Source organism: Eschrichtius robustus, chromosome 17 (genome assembly GCF_028021215.1).
Source record: "Eschrichtius robustus isolate mEscRob2 chromosome 17, mEscRob2.pri, whole genome shotgun sequence".
NCBI lineage: Eukaryota > Metazoa > Chordata > Mammalia > Artiodactyla > Eschrichtiidae > Eschrichtius > Eschrichtius robustus.
In genome coordinates this window covers 12,953,905-12,980,144 of record NC_090840.1, presented here as the reverse complement: position 1 = coordinate 12,980,144, position 26,240 = coordinate 12,953,905, and the positions used below count along the sequence as shown (strand labels likewise).

At 36.5% G+C, this 26,240-nt stretch overlaps 2 protein-coding genes across 2 annotated transcripts in view; one reads left to right on the top strand and one right to left on the bottom strand.

The window, feature by feature from the left end:
• Positions 1-26,240, bottom strand: part of CSPP1 (centrosome and spindle pole associated protein 1) — a 221,899-nt gene that overhangs the window by 166,746 nt on the left and 28,913 nt on the right. The window lies entirely within an intron of this gene.
• Positions 1-26,240, top strand: part of PPP1R42 (protein phosphatase 1 regulatory subunit 42) — a 39,347-nt gene that overhangs the window by 8,074 nt on the left and 5,033 nt on the right. The window contains exons 5-7 of the mRNA XM_068525946.1: positions 15,779-15,896; positions 17,791-17,922; positions 24,375-24,534. Of these exons, the coding sequence (XP_068382047.1) occupies positions 15,779-15,896; positions 17,791-17,922; positions 24,375-24,534 (410 nt within the window). The remainder of the gene's footprint in view (positions 1-15,778; positions 15,897-17,790; positions 17,923-24,374; positions 24,535-26,240) is intronic.

Below are 26,240 nucleotides of genomic sequence, written 5' to 3'. Positions count from 1 at the left end.
TACCAAGATTCAATGCAGTTATTGTCATTACTTTTAAAGTCTTATTCTATTATGCTTTAAACTCTGAATAGAAAAGGAGAGTTTAACAGGACAAAAATGCTAGCCTATAAATACTCCCAAAGGAAGTTTTTCTGAATGACATTAAAACCAAGTTATTTTGCTACAATGATTCTCTCAGGCCAAGTTAATGTGAGATTAGAAAGGAAGGTATAGGGGCCATGGTCATGAAGTTGACTATATTCTAAGTGCAACAGAAAGTCACTGCACTTAGAATAAAGGTCCTTTTAGGCCATGGTCATGAAGTAGACTATATTCTAAGTGCAATAGAAAGTCACCGAAAAGATTATATTTTTTAAAGATTTCCCTATCAGCTATGTGAAGAATGGGTTACAAGAATGACAGCAAAAAGGTCAGTTGGGAGACTACTGCAAAGATTAAGTAAGAGAAGATGGCTGCTTGGAGATAAAAAGGAGTGGATGGATTGAAGGTATATTTAGGTTGAACTCATGGAATCTGCTGATTAGTAGGATGTGTAGGAATAAAGAAAAGAAGAATCAAGGTTTTTGTGTGAGGAACTAAGGAGACAGTGGTATGGTAGCCTTTACAAGTTGGGGGATACAAGGGAAGGAATAAAAGAATTCCTTCTATAGAGATGCCGATTCGATATTGAAATGCACGTGTAAAGTAGGCATCTGGAGTTCAAAGGAAAAGCAAGATTGGAAAGTTTGGGAGTCAACAGCATTTAAATGATACTTAAGAGTCATAGGACTGGGTGACAGACAAAGATAAAGAATAAATGAGGCTTCTGCAGAGCACCAACCGCCTGAGAGGAGAAACCCTGATGAATGAGGAACCAGGTGCCCTTCAGAGTAGGCAGGTAGGGAAGTGAGTGGGCAGGTAGGGAACGGAGCAGCACTCCTGAAGGTCCCCCCCTTGGATGAAAAGAACACGTGCTTCCCAGGAATCAGGGCCATAGGGGTTGAGACTGGAGATGTGAGACCAATAGGCTGCAAGGAGTTGGCAAGATGAGTAAGTTTGACCACCCAACACATGGGGGCAGTCAGTGGGAAAACCCCTCAACTCCCCACAGCTTGGTCTGAGGTCTGCAAACACAGGGAAGAGTTTGGGACCTAAAAAATTAGAAGGGCAACTTAGGAGAAGGGGGCTTGGTGGTCAATCCCAGATCCTTTTCTGAGATCTGAGTTGGCATGAAAGAGAACAGAACCTATAGGAAACGGGAGCTGAAATGAAGGGCTGAGGGACAAAGGAAAACCTGGCCAAGCCCACGGTGAGGCCATTGCTGCTGAAAAGCTGGTGTTAGAGCTTGGGCTGGTTCCCAGGGGCATGGGGCAGAGGTCCCGCTGCAGATATGGTGATGCCTGGGCAGGATCCGATCATTCTGGATGGTCTGCAAGGCCTCCTATCAGAGGCCCTAGGGCTCACAATATGGGAGACAGGCAGAGAGCTGGCACCTGGGTACTTAGGATAAATGCATTAAAATAATTGCAAGATAATAGATATCTTCTGATGATGACACTAAACAGAGGATAACTGGTATCCCTGACGTAGAGATATAACAAGTGGTATAAAAAAAATGAAAGCTAAAATAGGAAAAAAAACTTTCCTTTAAATGAAGGAAGAACTAAATCTCCATAATTAAAAGCACATTCCAAGTAGACCATGTTGTAGGAAATTTGAGACAGAATGAACACTACCAAGATCAACCCTGGTAAATTACTGAATATTAAAAAAAAAAAAAAATTGAGAGAATCCTTAGGCATCTGAAAAGAGGAAACAAAAAATATTTACTTAAAAGGCTGATAAATAAGGCTAGCCTCATGTTTCTTTATAGCAACATTAAAATACAGGGAAAGAAGGGAAAGCATATGTGAGTTTCTGAAGGAAAAAAGTGTGATCCAAAAATTGCAGGCCCAACAAAATGTTGTTCAGGTGTAAAGGTGTCAGGAATGGAGATGCAGACATGGGGAGTGGACTTGAGGACATGGGGAGGGGGCGGGGTGGGCTGGGACGACGTTAGGGGGTGGCATGGACATGTATACACTGCCAAGTGTAGAATGGATGGCTGGTGGGAGGCAGCCACATGGCACAGGGAGATCAGCTCGGTGCTCTGTGCCCACCTAGAAGGGTGGGGTGGGGAGGGTGGGGGGAAGGCGTGGGAGGGAGGAGATATGGGGATGTGTGTGTATGTGTGGCTGATTCACTTTGTTGTATAGCAGGGGCTGACACGCCGTTGTAGGGCAATTGTGCTCCAATAAAGATGTTAAAAAAAAAAAGTGTAAAGGTGTCAGACAGGCATTCACGGATTCACAAGAACTCAGGAAATACAGCACCCAGTAATCCCCTAGAAGAAAAAATTTGATGACAAAATCTAGCCATACAAGAATGAATGAGAAGTTGTGGTAAAAAAAAAAGAAAAAAAGACCTATAATGAGCACTGAACCCACACATTTAAATGGAAGCTAAACAATTTTATATATACATATACTTATACATACACATGCATACATATGTAACAAATTGGAGAAGTGCTATAACAGAACTAAATAATATGATGTATGTGGTTAATGGTGGTTATCTCTGAAAGTAAAGGCAGTCAGAGGAGACAGGGAGAAGCAATTTTATTTAATTTTTTCTCCCATACTCTGTTTTTAATTGAGGTATAATTTACATGTAATAAAATGCATAAATTTTAAGTATACAGTTTGACAAATTTTGACAAATGTGTAAACCTACATAGTCACTACTCAAATCAAAAAAGTATTTAACATCTCCTCCACCCCCAGAAAGTTCCCTCATGCCTCTTTCAGTCAACTCTCCAGACCCCAGAGGCAACCATCGTTCTGATTTCCATTGTCTGTTCTAGAACATTATGTAAATGGAGTCATATGTGTTAGGTTTCTTTCACTCACATGTTTTTAAGATTCATCCATGGTGTTGCATATATGAGTAGTTTATGTTTTATTGTTGAGTATTATTCCATGGCTATACCATGGTGTGCTTATACATTCTCCTGTTGATGGATATTTGAGTTGTCTCCAGTTTTTGCCTATCACAAACAAAGCCACCATACACATTCTTGTACAGTATATTGTCATTCCTCTTGGGTAAAAACCTAGTAATGGATTAGCTGGGATATAACGTAGTTGAATATATAACCCTATAATAAATTGCCTAATAGCTTTCAAAGTGATATATTATTTTACCACCAAGTGCCAGATGTTCTACATCCTCTCCAATATTGTTAGACTTCTAATTTTAACCATCTAAGTGTGTGTAAGGTGGTGTCTCTTTGTGGTTTTAATGTATGCTTATCCAATTACTGATGATGTAAGCTTTTTTTTTAATGTGTTATTAGCGTTTCATATATGTTTCTTTGGGAGGGTCTGTTTTTTTTTGTTTTTTTTTTTGTTTTTTTTTTTCACACACACACACTGTATTTTATTTTTACAAGAGATAAATAGACTGACACCAAGCATTGTACGTGGATGACCACAACAAAAGCAACAATGATTGCAATTACCAAACATGAAACACACTCATACTATGTCATAATATTGACATTCAGTCCAGTAATCCTCCACTGTAACAGCTCCTTTACTTTGCAGTGAAAATTGATTTGTATATTCTTTGCCTCTGAGTCCTTGTTGGATTTTTTTTTTTTTAATTCAGACAGAAAGTCACAAAAATTATACTCATCCTCATCAGTTCACTCAGTCCCATGTAATTAAATTTTTTTTTTTCATCTTGATCTTTTGTTAGCACTTTTATGAGTTCATCAGTTTTTCATTAGAGTTCTGAAAATGTTTAAAAGTGTTTTTGCAGATATTTTCACCAAGCTTGCAGTTTGCCTTTGAACTTTCTGAAGAGTGTCTTCTGAAGAGCAAATGTTTTTCACTTTCATAAAGTCCAATTTATCAATTTTTTCTCTCTTAGGGGTAGTGCTTTTTAATGTCTTTTAAACGAATTTTGCTTACTGGTCAAGAAGATATTCTCCAGTGTTTTCTTCTAGAAACCCTATCATTTAACCTTGTATGTTCAAATGTGTACACATCCTGAATAATTTTTTGTGCGTAGTATAAATTAGGGTTTAAAGTTTACAGAGTTTTTTTTAATACATAGATATCTAATTGTCCCAACATTGTTTATTAACAATATTTCCCCTCCCCATTAAATCACACTGTCATTATTGTTGAAAATAAATAGACTGTATTTGTGTGGATTTAAAAAAAAAAAAAAAGAATAAATGAGGCCATTCCAATATTTAGAGACCATTTAGATGAGAAGGCACTAGTAGGAGTCAATGATGTAGGAGAAGACAAGAGAAAAAGGAGGTTTAAGGAAGATGGAATGGCCACTTGACTTGAATGCTGTTGAGTGGCTGACATGAGGGCAGATAAGAGGTTAACAGAAATGCACTGAATTTGACAATAGTGAGATTAGGTCTGGTCAACTGTGTTTTTTGCATATTTCAGAATAGAGTATTTAACAGGTATTTGCATTGTTTTTTCTTGCAACCAAAGCCCCACATACCTGTTAGAAACTTATTTCCATGTTATGGATTGAGAAATTTCAGGCTTTTCATGAAATACTTCCCCATACCTGAAATTTCAGTATATAAACTAAAGGACAAGAGAAGGGAAAATTAAAAGGCTAAAACACCTTAAAAACAAAGTTAGAGGGGACAGGTTTAATTTGTGAAGAAGTTGAACCAGAGAGGCTGTGGTTCAAAAATCACAGCTCTGTGTCTATTAAGTAAATCTATTAAATAAATCATATTTATAAATAAAAACATTGCCACAAAGAAAACTCCAAGCCCAGATGGCTCCATTGATGTATTCTATCATACACTTAAAAAAGAAACTATATCAAAACTACAAAAACTACTTCAGAAAAATAGATAAGCAGGGAATACTTCTTAACTCCTGTTATCAGGCTAGCATCATCCTATCTCCAACACTATTACAAGAAAACTACAATGAGTAAAATAAATAAAAACAATATCCCTCATGAACATAGATTCACAAGTCCCTACCAAAATATTATCAAATAAAATCCAGCAATATAGGACTTCCCTGGTGGCGCAGTGGTTAAGAATCCACCTGCCAATGCAGGGGACACAGTTTCGAGCCCTGGTCTGGGAAGAGCCCACATGCCACGGAGCAACTAAGCCCGTGCGCCACAACTACTGAGCCTGAGCTCTAGAGCCCACGAGCCACAACCACTGAGCCCACGAGCCACGACTACTGAGCCTGCGTGCCACAACTACTGAAGCCCGCACACCGGGAGCCCGTGCTCTGCAACAAGAGAAGCCACTGCAATGAGAAGCCCACACACCACAGTGAAGAGTAGCCCCCACTCGCCGCAACTAGAGAAAGCCCGTGCGCAGCAACAAAGACCCAACACAGCCAAAAATAAATTAATTAAGTTTTTTAAAAAGTCCAGCAATATATAAAAAGATTATCCATGATGACCAAGTGAGATTTATCCCAGAAATCAAAGATTGGTTTGACATTCAAAAACCCAACGTGATGGGGGCTTCCCTGGTGGCACAGTGGATAAGACTTTGCGCTCCCAATGCAGTGAGCCTGGGTTCGATCCCTGGTCAGGGAACTAGATCCACATGCATGCCGCAACTAAGAGTTTGCATGCCACAACTAAGGAGCCCACCTGCCATAACTAAGGAGTCCACATGCTGCAACTAAGGAGCCCACCTGCCTCAACTAAGACCTGGTGCAACCAAATAAATAAATAAATATTTTAAAAAATCAATGTGATGCACCAAAAAAATTAAAGGAGAAATATTCTATGATCATCTCAATAGATGCACAAAATGCATTTTTAAAAGTTCAACAAATTATAAATAGAAGGGAACTTAACCTGATAATTGGCATTCATGTAAAATCAAAATATCATACTTGATGATTAAAGACTGGATTCTTTCCCCCTCAAGACAGGGAGTAAAGCAAGGATGTTTACTCTGCTTTATAGAAGGCTTAGCCAGTGCAATAAGTCAAGAAAATGAAACAACACTCAGTTTGGAATGGAAGAAGTAAAACTATCTTTATCTGCAGACTACATGATTGGGTATATATTTAAAATCACAAATCTATAAAAAGCTATTAGAACTTATAAATTTAGTAATGTCATAGGATACAAGGTCAATATGCAAAAAATCAATTCTCACATACTAGCAATGAACAACTGGAAAATGATATTTTTTAAAAATACCATTTACAATTTATGTCAAGAAAGATTAAATACTCAGGAATAAATTTAAGAAAATACATGCAAGAGCTATAGAATAAAAACTATAAAATATTGGGAGAAATTAAAGAAGACCTAAATAAATGAAGAGAAATAACATTTTCATGGATTGGAAGACTCTATATTATTAAGTTGCTAATTCTTTCCAAATTAATGTATACATTCAACATAATCCCAGTCAAAATCCCAGCAGATTTTTTTTTAATTGACAAGCTGATTCTAAAATTTACATGATAATGCAAAGGACCTAAAATACCAAAACAATATTGGTAAAAAGAATTAATGTTGGAGAACTTATGCTACCTGATTTTATGACTTTAACATTGTAATAATCAAGACAGTGTGGTACTGGCATAGGATGGATACAGAGATCAAGGAAACAAATTAAAGACTTTATAAATAAATCTATACCTATGTTCAACTGATTTTTTTTTTACAGAGGTTCTAAGATAATTCAATGAGGGAAGGATAATCTTTTCAACAAATGCTGGTGGAACAACTGGACATCCAAATAGTGAGCCTTCACCCTTCATACCATATACAAAAACTTACTCAAAATATATCATATCCAAATTTAACCGCTAAAAAATAAAAGTTCTAGAAAAAAAACATACATTTGAGTTCTTTAAAAGAACACAAAAAACATGACCTATAAAAAATTGATAAACTGGACTTCATCAAAATTTAAAACTTGCTTTTTGAAAGACATTATTAATGAAACAGTGAACCATAGAGAGAAAATATTAGCTATCATGTACCTGACAAACAATTTTTATCCAAAATATATTTTTAAAAACTCTTACAACTCTATAGTAAGAAGACAAGCAATACATTAAAAATGGGCTAAAGATTTCAACAAAAACTTACAAAAGTGCATATACTAATGGTCAATAAACAAAAAAAAGATGCTCAGTATCATTATTCATCAGGGAAATACAAATTAAAACAAAGATGTGATACCACTACAGACACACTAGAATGGCTAAAAATAAAGAGACTGGCAGTATCAATTTTGGATAAGGATGTGGAGCAACTGGAACCCTCATTCGCTGCTGAGGAAAATGTAAAATGGTACAACCTTTTTGGAAAACAGTTTAACAGTTTCTTATAAAGTTAAAAATGCACTTACCATATGACTCAGCAATCCCATTCTTAGGTATTCACCCAAGTGAAATGAAAACCTATGTTCACACAAATACCTGTATGCAAATATTTATAGTACTTTTATTTGTAATTTTGGAAACAACCAAATCTTCCTCAAATGGGAATGGAGAAACAAACTGTGTTCCATACAATGGGATATCACTCAGCAATAAAAAGAATAAACTACTGATGCACATGACAACATGGATAAAAAACCAATTATACTGAGTGAAATAAGCCAGACAAAAAAAAGAGTACATGCAGTATGACCCCATTTATATGAAACTCTTGAAAAGTGAAAACAAATGTATATAGTAGTAGCAGATCAATGGCTGCCTGATGGGAATGGTAAGAGGCTGACTGGAAAGGGCCATAAGTGAATCTTTTGGGATGCTGAAAATGTTCTTTTTTTTTTAAAATTTATTTATTTGTTTTTATTTTTGGCTGTGTTGGGTCTTCGTTGCTGTGCGTGGGCTTTCTCTAGTTGCGGCAAGTGGGGGCTACTCTTCGTTGCAGTGCGCGGACTTCTCATTGTCGTGGCTTCTCTTGTTGCGGAGCATGGGCTCTAGGCACACGGGCTTCAGTAGTTGTGGCTCGCGGGCTCTAGAGGGCAGGCTCAGTAGTTGTGGTGCATGGGCTTAGTTGCTCCGCGGCATGTGGGATCTTCCCAGGCCAGGGCTCGAATCCGTGTCCCCTGCATTGGCAGGTGGATTCTTAACCACTGCGCCACCAGGGAAGCCCAAAAATGTTCTTTCTTGATTATGGTGGTCATTGTATGGATGTACATGGTTTGGTCATTTAAATAAATGTATTTTGTTATATGTAAATTATAATTCAATAGTTAATTTTAATATTAGAAAAAGTCTCCAGAACCAAAGGACATGAGTTTCCAGATTGAAACAGTCTCCCAAATGCCAGCACAGTGGATGAAAACTAACCCACACCCAGCTCTATCCTTAAAAGTTTTTAGAACACCGGGAGTAAAGAGTTCCTAAAGGCTTCTACAGAGGAAAAGAGGATCATAATACAAAGAATCAGAAATCAAAATGGAATCAGAATTATCAGACTTTTCAATCTGGAAGACAGTAGAATAATGTCTTCAAATTTTTGAGTTAAAAGTATTCTCAATCTAGAATTATATACGCAGTCAATTTTTCAGGCAATTATGGAGGTATGAAACATTTTAAAAATGCAAGGTTTCAAAAAACATTTATGTCCCACATACGTTTTTTAGGCAGCTCTTGGAAAATGTGTTCCACCTAAACAGGAGAGGAAAATAGGAAAAGGGAAGACATGGGATCTAGGAAACAGAAGAAAGGTTAAGGAAATTCCCAGAAAGAATCTGAAGGGAATTTGAAGTGAAGGAATGTCCTAGGAAAACATCTACTAGCCCAGGTTGCCTCAGGCTGAATTGGTGATAAATACATAGAAAACTAAGCAAATAAATAACCAACCAATTTTTAACTCTAGGGAAAATAAGAAGCAACCATTGTGCATTATGTGGTTTAGCTCTGAATAATACTTAAGTGATCTTAGTAATATGGTCAATGGATATTAATCTTATTAATTTAAGTATGACTCTGTTGACAGGATGGAGGAAGGGAAGAGTCGTAGGGGTTGGAGTAATACTTATGAAAACTAAATCATCATCTTCCATAGTAGGAATTCAGTAAATACCTAAGATTTAAAAATCAATAAATAGCAGTTGTTATTTAGCAATGTGGAGGTAAGTGTGCATAGAAATAGCTGAAGTGGGACTTCCCTGGTGGTCCAGTGTAAAGAATCCGCCTTCCAATGCAGGGAACGTGGGTTTGATCCCTGGTTGGGGACTAAGATCCCACATTCCGTGGGGCAACTAAGCCTGCCCGCCACAACTACTGAGCTCGTGCGCCTCAACTAGAGACCCTGCATGCCGTGAACTACAGAGCCCATGGGCTCTGGAACCCGCACGTCACAACTACAGAGCCGACGCGCCCTGGAGCCTGCACGCCACAACTAGAGAACAGAAAAAGCGCACACCATGACTAGAGAGAAGCCCATGTGCCGCAATGAAAGATCCCGCATGCCTCAGCGAAGATCCCGCCTGCTGTAGCTAAGACCTGATGCAGCCAAAAATAAATAAATAAATCTTTAAAAAATAAATAAATAAAATGTATGTTTAAAAAAAAAAAAGAAAGAAAGAAATAGCTGAAGAAGTTGAATGTGGTTTTGTTTTAAGCCCAAAGGTACTCTTTACATTTTGTTATAAACCCTATGGTCTTATTTGATTCTTTAACTGTGTTGATTGTATTGCTTTGATTAAAAAAAAAAAAAAGAACATAATTTAAAAAACAGTGAATGGCTGGTAAGGAACAAATGGTTAATATCATTGTTATTGTATATCACCATATCCCCCATTAGACTGAGAGCCTTTAAGAGCAAGGAAAGATATTCAGGGAGTGAGGATGAAATCTGAAGTTCTTTTACTTCCAGCAAGAAGACACAAGCAGTTAAAAATGCCTAGACACAGCTTCTCGGAAGCCTGAATATAGACTTGCCTACGGGTCGTTTGAAATGTGCTTTTGTGGTCCATTTTAAATCATCCTCTGAAGGCTTAGTCAAAGGACATGAATGTTAGCATCAGAATATTAATTTATTTCTCTGTATATATTCCTGGGATCAGCATCTCCATTTTTTGGATTTAATTTTTCCATTCTTTATACTCATTGATTGAAGTTGCCCAAAAGCTGCTGACATCAAACCCTGTGCCATGGGAGAGAAAGCTCAATGTGCCATACATAAAGTCGCTGACATCCATCCTAACTAAGAGTCTTCAACAACAGACAGCTTTGTGCCATGGGGAAAAAGAAGTGGACGTCATTAGAGAATTCTAACAAAACCACTATAATTACCAAAGGTTTTTAGCACTTAGGCCAGCTGCCTTTAAATGGACATTGTAGGTTCCTCATATGCATCTACAGAAAATACATGAAAAAAGAAAAAAATGAAAAAAATAATGATCCCTTAGGATGGTTGCATGAGGACCTGGAAGAAGCTGGGCCAAGTGGCTTCTGTCCTTTCGGCTGTTTGGGATTTCATTCCCTTTCCTCTCACTTCTACAGACTCACAGCTGCCAAGGACTCCTTCCCCCAAGATCCTCTAACCCTGCCATCATCTCTCCTATTCCCTAGTCCAAAGTCCAGGGCAGAGACTTGGGGTGGGGGAGGAGAAGGTGAGAGTGGCAAAGGAGTAGAGGAAAAAACAGAAGATAAATCCTGTCTTTCCTCTCTCTTTCTCTATGTCTTCAGCACCCCTAATCAGCAAACTTTTCAAAACAGTTCCATATAATTTCTTGTTTAAAATTCTTGTCCTGCTTCTAAACCATTCAATCATGCATGCATTCATTATTTCTTCTTCTTCATTCATTCAAAACACCTACCATGTGGCAGCACTTGCTAGACAATGGGGGAGACAATAGGGAGCAAAAAACAGATACAGTCCCTGGACTCAAAGAGCTCTCAGCATTGAGAGGAAGAGAAACGTTAAGCACGTAATTACCCAAAAACAAAAGTAAAATTGCATCCATGGCAAGTGCAACAAAGGAGAAGTATGTTGCTCTGAGAGCCTATAACTGGGGGATTTGCCTTAGGGAGCCCAGTGAAGGCTTCCCTTAGGAAGGCATTGCTGAGCTGACCTCTGAGAGAACAGAAGGGCTTACCAGGTAAAGAGAATAACATGTGCAAAGGCCCTGGGGCAGGTAAGAGTATGACAAAGATGAGGAAAGGGAAGCAGAGACAGTAAAGATGGAGCATAGGGCAAATAGAGGCTGGTGGGCAGATGAGCTGCATAGGCCATGATAGAGAGTTTTGTCTTTATCCAAGAACAGTAGGGAGCCACTGAAGGTATTTAAGCCAGGGGTGATGTAATTATAGATTAGCATTTTAAAAAGATCAGTGTGGATACAGTGTGGAGAATAGACTGAAAGAGGCCAGGTTGGTTAGGAAGTGTGAGACGGTGGAAACTTGAACAGGTAAAAATGAAGTGAGTGGACAGACTGGAAATCTGTTTAGGAAGTAAAGTGGACAAGACCTGATGGTGAGTTGGATATAGGGAGTGTGGAAGAGGGAGAGGTCAAGAATGGTTCCATAGCTTTGCCTTGAACAATGAAAATAGGGAACTCAAGAGTCAGGTTTAGGGGAGAGAGAGATCATGAGTTTTGGTCATATAGAATCTGAGGTGTCTTTGAACTGTTCTAGAGAAAGTATCAGTAAGACAATTGGTTACATGACGCCAGAGCTCAGTGGAGAGAAGAATGTGGGAGTCTTCAGCATATTGGTTAACTGGCCACTGAAACTGTCATCATGGATGAGATTGCCTAGATTGCCTTCTGATTAACATTTCTTTCCATTTTTTTCTGTAACTCCTTTAAATAAGCATGCAGCAATGTATTAAAATATTAAATTCTTTAATAACTATTTATAATAAAACTTGGAGTTCTGCAAGTAGCTTGATGAGGGCCAAAAAGTAGCTTTTCTAGGGCCAACATTATATATCTTGCTGACACTATTAAGTCAAATATCATGGTTGCAAAAATGTATAAAAACTTGAAAGAAAAAAAATTTTAATCTTTACCTACAGTTTTTATTTCTGCAAAGTTTGCTAAATCAATAAAATGATCTGAAAAGTTCATCTCACAGTCAGATATATCAGTGATTTACTTCATTGGTTTTCTGATGACCATTTATCATGAGGTAAAGCATCTTAGAATGAATGGTGGAAATCAAAAATTTGACATGCTTGCCTCTTAAATAAACTAAATACTTGATTTATAAGACACAAACGAACAAACCACTACGGCCTGTCATGTTTTTCCAGTTTCTAATTTATTCAACCTCTGCTCAATATTGATCCTGACAAGCAGAGTAACCCAAAGATAAATTTATTCACTCCACAGTTTAGTCAGGAACAAGCCAAAAATTATAGATTTTCCCAGGCAGATGATGACAGGCAGTCAGGGGGATGACAAATGGCTGTCTTTAGATTTAGTTAGGACAGTTGGGCTAGACGTTTCCGATAAAGATTGGAGCACTCTGGTCCAATACAGGTTCATCAGCGGCCATCATTAATTGTAGAGAGAGCACTGCCAGTGCAGCAGGCTCCTATACAGGAGCTGAGGCACCAGCCCTGCATGGGAAATAGAATTGGCTCCTTAGTATTTTTCAGCACTCCTCTAAGTGATAGCGTGACATGATCATTTATCATACAGAGACTGTCCAGAAAAGTGTCTGCTCCCTTTAGTAACTTATTGAAGGGCAGGAAAGTGAAAGCATTTTATTAAAGACAGGAAGGCAATGAACAACCAGAGCGTATCCAAAGGGTAATCATATTGCAGCACAGGATTAGTTTAGTCTTAAATAAACATACACTGGAAGGAGTATGTTGAGGGTCATTTATCAAGTGAGGAACAATTAACAAAAATCTACAGGATTCTTTTTATCTATATAAATTTAAAGTTCTCTTATTGCTATTATTAACTTTTGGATGATGGGCATCATATTCAATGATGTACAAAGATGCAATGCACAATTCCATCCTTAGAGCTTTTTAAACTAAGAGAAATACAGTGAAACTCTCACATAAAATAATTATGGCTGTATCAAAAGCTGTGGAACAAATGCTGTGAAGAGGGCATAATCCGGGGCCCAGGACTGAAGGATGAAGTTACAACTTCTGAAGAGAGCTTTCTTTTACGAAGTCAATTACTTGTCAGTGGATCAGAAGCTTATTCTCCCTTACAACAATTTTTGCTCTCTGTTGACCAAAATTAAGAGAAAGGGAATTAGCTGAGGGGTGGCAGAGCAGGCAAAGAGGAAGAGAATTAACACATTTATTCTTTACCTGCTTTGTTCCACGCACTTTATATCCCACAACAACTAATCCTAATTATCCTTACTTTATAAATGAGGATACAGACTTGCCTAAGGTCAAATAGTAAGAAGCAATGTCAGAAAGTTTAGGGTTGCCTGTATATTTTTAAAACAAGTCCTTATATTTTTCATATAAATTATTTATTTGAATACATTAGAGTCTAACACAGAACTTAGCCCATGACTCAATAAATATCTGATGAATAATGAAGTAGGCAGAACTCGAGACACCACTTTATATACGAAGACATTGGTCTCAGCAAGATTAAAGTGCTCTGCAGTGGGTTCTGGACATCTGACTGTTCTTCTAATTATTCCCCAAAAGACAGCATTTCTTCATGTAGATGCAGGCACATATCTGGATGTTCCATATTTGTTACCTCCTGGATATGAAAGTTTGGGAAGGATTTTTAATATATAGAAGGGAACTGCTGTCAAAGCTTCATAGTAAGAAAAAAAATATTTTCTAAAACCTAAAGAGTAAATGCAGTCTTATCATAAGAAAAATTTCCAAAAATGGAAAAATGAAATATCTAAGCAACAGTAAACATGGATCAAGCAAAGAATAAGATGGAAGGTACAAACAGTTAAATTAAATGGATATACAAAGCTGAATGGTATCAAGCTTTGAAGGTGAGGAAATGCTATGGCAAATAAAAATACCAGGCAATGCATTATCAATTACTTTCAGCTTTGCAATTAAGAATATGTATGAATTAATCCATAATTTGTATTTCCCAATTTTCCCTTACACCCTGTGATAAGTTTGGTCTTGGCATGAGGAAAACAGATAAAAGAATCATAGGTGTTTGCCTGCTGCTATCCTCTGGAACTTTTATTAACTTTGAAATCCTCATACCCATATTCTAAAGAAATGCAACCCTCCTGGATGTGTACAACATCACATATACGGCAGTGCTCTGACAACCAGAAAGCTCTCCACAGAATTAGTTATTATCAGTATTTATTATTAATATTAGCAAAACATTTGCTTTAAAGTAATGTTTTTGCCCTACTGAAGGTATTTTTCCTTTTTTTTTTTTCTGCCTGTGGCCATTGAATTTTTACAAATCAATCATGGGCTATAGAGTAGAAAAAGTTTTTCCATTACTTGTTTTGAGTAATTCTTTACAGATTAAGTTTGGGGCATATATTGATATAAGAAATAAGGTATAAAGTATATTTCACTTCCATTAAATAGTAGCTAAGGGACTTCCCTGCTGGCGCAGTGGTTAAGAATCGCCTGCCAATGCAGGGGACACGGGTTCGAGCCCTGGTCCAGGAGGATCCCACATGCCGTGGAGCAACAAAGGCCGTGTGCCACAACTACTGAGCCTGCGATCTAGAGCCTGCGAGGCACAACTACTGAGCCCGCATGCCACAACTACAAGTCCACACGCCTAGACCGTGTGCTCTGCAATAAGAGAAGCCACTGCAATGAGAAGCCCGCGCACCGCAACGAAGAGTAGCCCCTGCTCGCCGCGACTAGAGAAAGCCCGCGCACACCAACAAAGACCCAACGCAGCCAAAAATAAATTAATTAATTAATTATTTTTTTAAAATAGTAAAGTAAAATATACACATAAACAATGAGGAAGGGGAGAAAGCAAGAAAAGGAATGACAGAAAAGGCACTGGAGACAGTGATACTGGATTGAAAAAAAAAAATCAAATAGGGAGAGAGAGGAGGTGAAGAGGGCAAACTGAGACAGCTGGTTCTTAAAGGCGATCAATCTGTTTTTCTCACATTTATTTGGATTTTCAACCATGGAATAATTTAATTATTCCTTTAAATATCAATAAGCTGATTTTCTTATAAGCTATTAGAACATGCAAATGTTTATGATGTACATAAAACAAAACTGTACCTACAGTATGATGACAATTAAAAAGGAAATCCCTATGCTCAAAAAGAAAACTAGAAGGATACATAACATATTAAAAGTGATCTTTGGGTGATAAGCACACAAGTTTTTTTTTTCTCCTATTTTCCCCTTTGATATTTTTTTAACAGATTTTTAAAAAGAAAAAGCAACAATATATACTGCTTGCAATGTCAATGGACTGCTTACTTACTACTCCATAATGGCCTTAATCTGTAAACTTCCATAAGCTCCACTAAGAACAGGGCATCTTCTGTAGCATGGATAGCCAGAGGCAAAGTGGTTTCTGAGCTGCAGGTTGGGTCCATTTAAGGGAGTGTGACAGAGTAGAGTTCTGTGGCCCCCAACTCAGGACCTTACTTTCTGCCTCATCTTTAGTCCTCTCTATTATTAGTATAGACTATTTTATCAAAAAAACATTTATTGTAACCTTCTAGGTACCTGGCACTGAGCTAGAACTCCATGGAAAACAGTAATTACCTTTAAAAACAGTTAACTGACATGAAAGAAATATTGATAATATGAAATACCTGTGTCTTGCTTTCTTCTTCTCTAATTATAGGATTTGGAGTGTTTACTGAACAAGTTGATGAAGCTGTGGAAAATGGATCTAAACAGAAATCCTGTTTGTCTCAAACCGAAATATAGAGATAGACTGATATTGGTGTCCAAATCACTAGGTATATGTTTATATTATATTAATATGATTTTCTTAGAGAAAGAGAGGTGGTTAATTCTTTAGTTAATTTATCAGCAAGCCTTCAGAAATATGAATATGACATCTGGATCTACAAAAATGGTCAACTTTAAATTTGATATTTTAATAAAAGCAAAAGTTAAAATTGAGAAATAAAACATGAAAAAGATCTGCTGTTCAGAAATAATTAATTAAGACATCAGACACTCTTTCTTTAAAAAGAAAATGTGGCTGTTAACCAACAAAAATGGTTAGTCATAAATGTGTAGAACTTGCTGGCCTTTTGCCAAATTTTCACTGGCACAAATCCTCTGAAGATCCGGAGAGACTCTTGGTTCTGTAGATAAAATTGATCAAGGTTTTCATTGCTTGACACTTGCCACATGGCACCTTAAGAACATACAGGAGTTCCTTTCATTTGAAAGGGGAGAAGGTGGGGAGTCCTTTTATGAGATCCGTACAAATAATAACATTCCTGAATCTGCACTATATAAGGGGAAATGGACCAATGCTCTTCAATAGGTACCAAGTTATACAGCATCAGAGAGATAAGCACTGCCCTCTCACAGAGGAGATTTGTGAGAGTGTTTCTATGACATGCTGTACTTGAGTATAAAAACTAACGTATGGCAAAACCACTACAAAGCTCATAGCTATAGTAAACCTTGGTTAATCATAATGCTAGTACAGTGGTTCTCTTGGGGGAAAGAGGGGATGACAGAGGGTATATCAGAAACATCCAAGACGATCTTTCAAAACACGTATGTGAGAGTCACACCTTACCTACCCTTTACCCCACCAGCCAAGAGTAGGAAACAGAGGATACACAGGAAGAACAGTCATGTATATTTTTAAAGGTAAATTACTCGTATATTTGTACTTGGAATACTATCAGTCATTAAAAATCGTGTTTAAAGAAAGACGTGGTAAAATGCTCACAATACAATATTAAAACGTAAGATGTGATACTGTATAAATAGAGAATTCCATTTTTATATAATACATACATATACACACAATACACACCTAGAAAACAAAACAATGCTAAGAAATATACTAAAGTGTTATCCGTGGTTGTCAGTGATTATTTCCGGTTGTGGAATACAGGCAGTGTTTTGTTTTCTCCATTTCTTTCAATTTTCCAAATCTCACAACACACAAAATTATTTGTGTAATTTAATATGCTCAATTTTCAAAACTTTTTAAAAAAACAAAATGTAAAGATAGCTGAAATCTCACTTCATAGAACAAAGAGGCCAGCTATGTGATTATTCCTATTATATCCTATATCTTAGGATATAATAAGCATTATTAATGTATGTACTTTTAAAATACCATGTTACATATATAAAACTTCCTATTGAAATTAACATAAAATATATTTTACTTTTTCCTATGAATAACCATAGAATTATTTAAATGAATAGATAATATTTAATTTTTGTTGAATATGACATTTTTGTTCTTTAAAATACTTTATGATCCAAGAAGGGTGACCATACATCAAATTGTTTATAATGATTACCTTTGTTAGTGATGGGAAGGAGAGATATGGATAGTAATTACAGAGCCTTTTTATGTTTTTTCCATCATGTTTCAGTTGTTTATAATATGCACATATTCTTTTTGAAATCAGAAAAAATAATTAAAAATAAATAAAAGCTCAACAAAAACAGAAGCTGTGTAAATAAGGTATTCTAAAAATAAATTTATTTCAGCCTATCGTGTAGCTGTTCATGTGTCCTAAACCAGAGGTATATATATTGTATGTGTATACATAATATTTATATATTGTATTTATAATATTCATGCTGTATTGATACATAACATTTATAGCATTTATATACTACATTTTTTAACATATATATTTTCTCTAGAATTCCTTGATGGAAAAGAAATTAAAAATATGGAAAGACAATTCCTAATGAATTGGAAAGCATCCAAAGATGCCAAGAAAATCAGCAAAAAAAGGAACAGTAAGAACGAGGATATAAGTAACTCATACATAAGTAAGTAGGCTGTCATTCATTAGTTAATCACTTCTACTAGCAAAGGGAATATTCTACTCAGCAAAAAAAACAATACCAGAAATAAGGGGGGTTTGTGGGTACATGCATGTGTGTATAAATGCTCCAGGGAACATAACTATAGAATGGAATGGAGAATATTTGTAACTTTTGAATTCTGAAATTGTGTTTTAAGATTTTGTGTTCACATTAATATTAGAATCCTTGTTACAAAATTAAAACTTAAGCTTTGCAATATCAAAAAGTCTTAAAAACAATGTTGTTATGAACTAGCACTGAAAAAATAAGAAAAAGAAAGAGTGTGTTTATTTAAAAGTAGATAAATTTTTATATAAACTATTTCTATTTCAGGTAAAGCAAATGGAACAAATATGGCGAAATGTACCCAATGTTAATTCTAGTTTGTTTGATTTTTAGATCACAATTGTAGCTGTTACTATTTATCACTGATTCAATAAATAAAATATAAATATATAAACAAAAAAAAAGGGGGGGGGGGTTGTTTAGATTTTTTATGGGCTTTTTTTTTTTACTTGTTTACAATTCCTAGGAAATTTTTCCTATAATGTTTATATATGAAAATGGTAGTTACCATATATGAAAAAAGCTATGTTTAGTTCATATTGAGTATAACTATGTCAGCTATATAAACAGAGAGCCATGAGGGTGGGGAAAAGTGTATAATTTTATATCTGGCAAAAGTGCATGACACTAGTTATGTAAATGATGAAACAACAATCAGCTATGTAACTGTGAAACAATTCACAAGTATATTTGTTTAGCAACAGTGCAAAAATCACATTTTTCATCAGGATAAAAAATAAAAATGTATCACAACCACATATGTTCCCTATACTCTGTGGCCTGTCCTCTTTCTTAAGTACACACCCCAACATTTGAATATTTTGATTATAATATGCCTAAGGTTGTGTTACAAGGACACGCCAACCTCCACTGCCTAACTAATGAAATTAAATGTAGCTAAGTATGATGTGTAATAATCATCTTTATTATACTGGGAAGTATCCTAGAATTCACTCTTCACAGATTCTATAGTCCACAATGCTGAAATGAGTCCCTTGCTCTGTTCCGTGACAGTGTTTCAATGCTAATGGTCTTCTAGTTCCACAGCTAACAGGGGATGGAGACACAGAAAGAGGTGAGACCAGGGGAATAGGGAAACGGAAACCAAAACAGTGTAGTGAGGCTTTATGCATAGATAGCATATCCTAGGAGCTCTGTCACTCTAGGACAAGGAGGTTGAGGTGAAGAGAAGCAGAGATGGAAAGCTCTGATGATTTTACCATATTGTATCCCCTGAATATGAACTGTTAACATTATTTCAAAGAATGGGACTTTTTAAGCTGACAGTATTCACATGAGTGATGATACTGTGTTGGCAATATGAACTTCTCAAGATCTAAAACCTATAAAATGGACAGGAGGCATTTCTCCTCCTCTGCTTATACCTGATTGGCTGTGAAGGGCAAAACTAGACTCAGGGTAAGGACTTGCATATTTTCAGTACTACCCCAAAGATGCCAAAGTACCACCAAAGCAATGTTGAGAAAGAAGAACAAAGCCATAGGGATCACACTCCCTGATTTCAAACTACAGTTGACCCTTGAACAGTGAGGAGGTTAGGGGTGCCGACCCTCCCCAAAGTCAAAAATCCGCATGTAACTTTACAGTCAGCCCTCCATATCCTTCATTCTGCATCCAAGGATTCAACCAACCTCAGATCGTGTAATACTGTAGTATATACTATAGCAAAAAATCCACATAAAAGTGGACTTGAGGAGTTCAAACCTGTGTCATTCAAGGGTATACTACTGTATACTACAAAGCTACAGTAATCAAAACAGTATGGTACTGGCACAAAAATAGACAGATCAATGGAATAGAGAGACCAGAAATAAACCCACGCCTATATGGCCAATTAATCTACAACAAAGGAGGCAAGAATATGCAATGGGGAAAAGACAACCTCTTCATTAAATGGTGTGAGGAAAACTAGACAACTACATGCAAAAGATTCAAACTGGACCAGTTTCTCACACCTTGTACAAAAATAAACTCAAAATGGATTAAAGGCTTAAATGTAAGAGCTGAAACCATAAAACTCCTAGAAGAAAACATAGGCAGTGAGTTCTTTGACATTGGTCTTAGCAATATTTTTTTGGATCTGTCTCCTCAGGCAAGGGAAACAAAAGCAAAAACAAACAAATGGGATTACATCAAACTCAAAAGCTTTTGCATAGAGAAGGAGACTACCAACATAGTGAAAAGACAGCCTACTGAATGGGAGAAGAAAATTGCAAATGATAGGACTGATAAGGGGTTAATATCCAAAATACACAAAGAACTCATACAGCTCAGTATCAGAAAAACAAATAACCCAATTAAAAAATGGGCAGAGGACCTGAATAGACATTTTTCCAAAGAAGACATACAGATGGTCAAGAGACACATGAAAAGATGCTCAACATCACTAATCATCAGGGAAATGCAAATCAAAACCACAATGAGATACCACCTTACACCTGTCAGAATTGCAATTATCAAAAAGACAACAAATAACAAGTGTTGGCAAGGATGTGGAGAAAAGGGAACCCTGGTGCACTGTCGGTGAGATTGTAAATTGGTGCAGCCATCATGGTAAACAGTATGGAAGTTCCTCAAAAAATTAAAAATAGAATTGTCATATGATCTAGCAATTTCACTTCTGGGTATCTACCCAAAGGAAACAAAAACATTAATTCAAAAAGATATACACACAACAATGTCCACTGCAGCATTATTTACAATAACCAAGATATGGAAGCAACCTAAGTATCCATCAATAGAGGAACGGATAAAGAAGATTCGTGAAATATACAATGGAATATTACTCAGCCATTAAAAATAAAAATAAAATCTTACCATTTGTGACGATATGGATGGATATAGAGGGTATTATGCTAAGTAAAATAAGTCAGAAAGAGAAAGACCAACACTGAATGATCTCACTTATATGTGGAATCTAAAAAACAAAACAAAGAAAACAAAACAAAAACAGACTCATAGAAACAGAGAAGCAGTGGTTGCCGGGGAAGCAGGGTGAAACAGGTGAAGGGGATTAAGAGGTAAACCTCCAGTTATAAAATGAATAAGCCACAGGGACGTAATATACAACACAAAGAATACGGTCAACAATATTACAATAACTTTGTATGAGGACATATGGTTACTAGGCTTATGGTGGTCATCATTTCACAATGATACAAATGTCAAATCACTATGTGGTACTCCTGAAGCTAGCAAGATATTGTACATCGACTATATTTCAATAAATAAATAAATAAAGTAATTTCAGGCACACCTTGTTTTATTGTGCTTTACTTTATTGCGCTTCACAGATAATGCATTTTATACAAATTGAAGGTTTGTGGCAACACTTTGTCAAGCAAGTTAATTGGCGCCATTTTCCCAACAGCACTTCCAATAGACATATCTCCAAAGAAGACCTACAAATGGCCAACAAGTATATTTTTTAAATGCTGAATGTCATTAATCAACAGGGAAAGGCAAATCAAAACCACAATGATGGGACTTCCCTGGTGGTCCAGTGGCTAAGATTCCTGTACTCCCAATGCAGAGGGTGTGGGTTCAATCACTGGTCAGGGAACTAGATCCCACGTGCCGCAACTAAGAGTTCACATGCTGCAACTAAAAAAAACATCCTGCATGCCGCAACTAAAAATCCTGCATGCCGCAACTAAGACGCAGCACAGCCAAATAAATAAATAAATATTTAAAAGAAAAAAAAAACAACACAATGAGATACTTCCTTATACCTGTCAGGATGGCTATTATCAAATGACAAAAAAAAAAAAATGTTGGTGAGGACATGGATAAAATTGGAACCCTTGCACACTGTCGGTGGGAATGCAAAATGGTGCAACCAATGTGAAAAACAGTATGGCAGTGCCTCAATATTTTAAAATAGAATAACCGTATGATCCAGCAATCCCACTTCTGAGTATTTATCCAAAAGAACTGAAATCAGGATCTTGAAGACATGTTAACCCTCCTATGTTCACTGCAGTACTATTCACAATAGCCAAGATGCAGAAACCTAAATGTCCACTGACAGATGAATGGATAAAGAAAATAAGGTATATACAAACAATGGAATACTATTCAGCCTTAAAAAAAGGGAAATTCTGTAATATGAAACAATGTGGATGAACCTTGAGGACATTATGCTGAATGAAATAAGCCAGTCACAGAAAGACAAATATTGCATAATTCCACATATATGAGGTATCTAAAATAGTCTAATTCATAGAATCAAAGAGTGGAATGGTGGCTGCCCAGGGCTGGGGGCGGTGGGAGAAACGGGGAGTTACTAATCAACAGGCATAAAGTTTCAGTCAAGCAAGATGAATAAACTCTAGAGGTCTGCTGTACAAAGTTGTACCTAGAGTCAACAATAATGTATTTATTGTACACTTAAAAAATAAACAGGATAGATTTCATGTTAAGTGTTCCTACCACAATTTTTTTTAAAAGCCATACAGAATGTTATATAGTACAGAAGCATCATTTCATACCTTGTTGTAGTTGCTATCATGATAATCATTAATAATTTAAAATGGAAAGCACTCCAGTCTAGGAAGCCAAGAAGAGGGGGCAAGGGAAGAAAAGAGAGCTAATATTTATTGTGCCAAACATTTCAGATATTTATACACACTATTGCTTTAATCATTTTAACTTGTGGGAAAGATAATTATTATATCCATTTTGCAGCTGAGAAAGCTGACTTTTAGAAAGATGAAATAACTTGTCTAAGGTCACAAAGATAGCAGGGAGACAGTGATTAATCAGTTACCTGACTGCATCAAACAGATTTGGCTTCTAGTGACCACTCTACTGATGATTGGCTGAATCATGCTTGGACACAAGGACAATAATGTCTGCTCTACTTAGAAATTCACTTCAGTTTGGTGGGAATTTAGAAAAATCTGCAAATGTGTAAATATGTGATATGTAAACATATAATTTTTATAAACAAAAAGGAACTAGGGAGAAAAATGAGACTATATTATGAAAGAACTTTGAAATTTTAAAAGTATTCAAATAGCTTATATGATTTACTATATTGAAAAATAGACTGTAAGGTCAATTAAATTAAAATTAAATTGAAATTGAAAGCTGACTAGCGGTAATAGAAATTATGTGAGTTTTCCTCAGGAGTACTCAGTTATTCTCTCTTGGCCATCTATAGATGTCCTTCTTCTTCACCACCTACACACATTTGCCAACCCCATCCAAACAAATGGTACAGTTCTGAGCTTCCCAGGTTTACAACCTGTGATATCCCTGGATACACGTATGTAACACACAATAACTCTGTTCTTAGGTATGTGGCCAATAGCTTACACTATAGTCTTTATGTAAAGTGTCTGTCATTGCCACTCAGGAGAAATGGAAAGAATGAATTAAAGTCTAGAAGATATATTGTATATTTTTTTAAATCTACAATATACCTTCAGGTCTTTAGAAGAGCTAAGATGAACCATTTAAAGATACCTCAGTACAACCAAATACATTATAAGTGAACAGGAATTCTTAGGAAGATAGTCATTTTTGTATTTCCTGACTACATATTTTTGGTAGCTTATAAATTTGGAGCTCTATATGGTAAAATTACCTCAGACTTCAAGGATGTTACAATAAAAAAATCTTGTCTTAAATATAGTCACACAACTATATAGCTCAAAATTAGAAGCAAAGTCAAAACACTTTAACAAAATTCAAAATATCTGAATGCCCTTCAGCATTTTTTTTTTTTGGTTGAACTCGTTTTGTTTTATTCAGCATTTACTTTTGTAGTGCTTTGATGGAAATATTCATTTAGTCATTTAATAAACATTTGTTGAGCATCTTCGATGTGCCCAAGACTATGCTAGGCCCTGGGAATTAGAGGCGAATAAGGCAGTCTCCACTTAAAAGGAAATCATTGCTGGAAAGGAAGGAGGATCTTTAAACAGGGAAATGATGTGGAATGTTAAGTGTGGAAATAAAGGTATGAACATATTACAAAAACTATAATTGACTAATCTACTCCCTAGAGGTTAAACACACTGAAAAAATAAACTCATAACAGCAAAATGCAAGGGCAGTTAATATTTATATTAATGTTGGTATACCCATTTTGTCTATGAGAGTTGACCATAAACTTTCCTGTGTAGGTTCTCATGTATGAAAGTCTGTGATATTTTTATCTTGGATATTAATTTTTTATTGGTTTTGTTTGTGGATCTATATAACCTGATCTAATTCCATTTCATAAAACATAATTTTAGATAGCCTAATGCTTTTCTATGCCATGTTTGCAATTTAGTTATTAGTTTCAAAGCAGAATGCTTTTAATTCTTTGTATGCTACAGGTAACTTTGAAACAATGCATCACATAGTTCCTGTTTATTACCCACAGGTGGGTAAGCCAAAATTAGTTTTTTTCTCTGATACACAAAGATACCTTGCAAATGGAAATGCATCTCCAGAAAGCTCCCAAGAAGATAACCCTAAAATTATTGAAGACATGGGGTAGGTTCTTTCAAATATTTTTGTGTGTGATTTATCTTTTGGGGGGAGGATGGGACACCCTCACTGTCAACAGCACAGAGGAATAGAGGCCCTCCGTCTGTCTCCTCGTTCTCTGTTCTCAATTCTTCTTGACCAAGCACACACACACACACAAAAAGAGTTTATCGTTCATCGGCCCAAACAGTCATAAAGTTGCAGTGGAAGGGTTGATTCAGGAAGAGCTGGGAGTCACAGACTAGATACACCTACTGAGGTAGGGCAGGTGACTCAGGAAAGTCCCAGAAGCAGCATGTAAAGATGTCTGAATGAGCAGGGATCATATCAAAGGAGCCCGAGGCCCAGATGATAATGGGTGGTCCATTAGTGAGTAGATGGCTACAGCAGGGCATCTGGTGGCAGAAAGGAGGAGAAGCCAGAGCACAACAGAGATAGGCTACTTTCACCACTTCTCCAAACCAAAGGTTCTTAATCTGGTGTCCCTGAAGGATACATTAGAAGTTTCATTAGATTCTCAAAGAGATTTATGATCCAAGAAACAGTTTAAGAATCACTATTCTAAACCTTGAGTATACACGATTTAGCTCATTATGAATCAGCTCTGAGTCTCCTAATGAGAAGAAAATTGCTTTTTTTCAGCTTTAAAAAAGATGTTATTGCTCTGTTGTAAAGATAAATCATACCAGAAAATAACTTCCTTTATTCATAAAACTAACAGCCACCTGCTGTATGCCAGACAATACTCAATATAATAAAAACTCAAATGAGATAGTCCTGATCTCAAAGATCTTGCAACAAGTTAGTGTGAGAGTCAAATGTGATACCACTACTATATATTGTGATAAATGCTATGGGCGTTATAAACCAGATCCTCATACATCCTACAAATTATCCATTCAACTTTTCTTCATTTATAATCAATACAATGATTGCTCTATTGATCTTTCCAATCATACCATAGTAGTCACTACAATATAATAAAGGGCAATAGCGTATTTCATTGAGAAAGTAATCAGAGCCAGTGGATGTACTTTGGAGTAGATTTCCTTTTTCCAGAACTGCCTGATGAAGGTCACGTGCGTTTGTCACGAGACCCTCTTTGCAGGGTCCAGTCAAGGGATGGTGATTTAGCATTCCTTAATGGAGCCCTCCTGAAGAAGACCCATGAACAACAGTGCTGCACTATCCTACCCCCATTCCCTGAAGAGTGGCTTAGGCTTGCCAGGAGAGGCTTAAGGGAGAGAGAGTCCTATGAGTCTGGAAAACGCTTTATCTGGGGAGAGGCGATAGGATATATAAGGAGTCCTAGTTTTGGTCTTGCCTCCTCTCCATTCACACACATAAAAAACAGAAGCTGTGTGAGAATTTGCCTTACTGATTATGTCCATTATCACTGCCATCAAAACCACAGCCAGTTTGTTCATAGCACCCCAACAGTTTCTTAAAGATTTACATAACTCACGTCAATTCCACAAGTGTTCTTGAGTTTTGTTTCTTTGCCAAGCATTTTGAAAGGTCTTGCTAGTATATCATCAAGGTGGAAAAGAAAACAATAAAAATGAACATAGCCTCAGAAAACAATATTGGTAAATCTGTACATTGCCACACACACTGTTAGATCAGTTGCGAGCTATGGCACATACCACATATTCTATAGCCCCAAGCAAAACTCTAGTCACTAGGACTGCACTGACAAATCACTATATTCT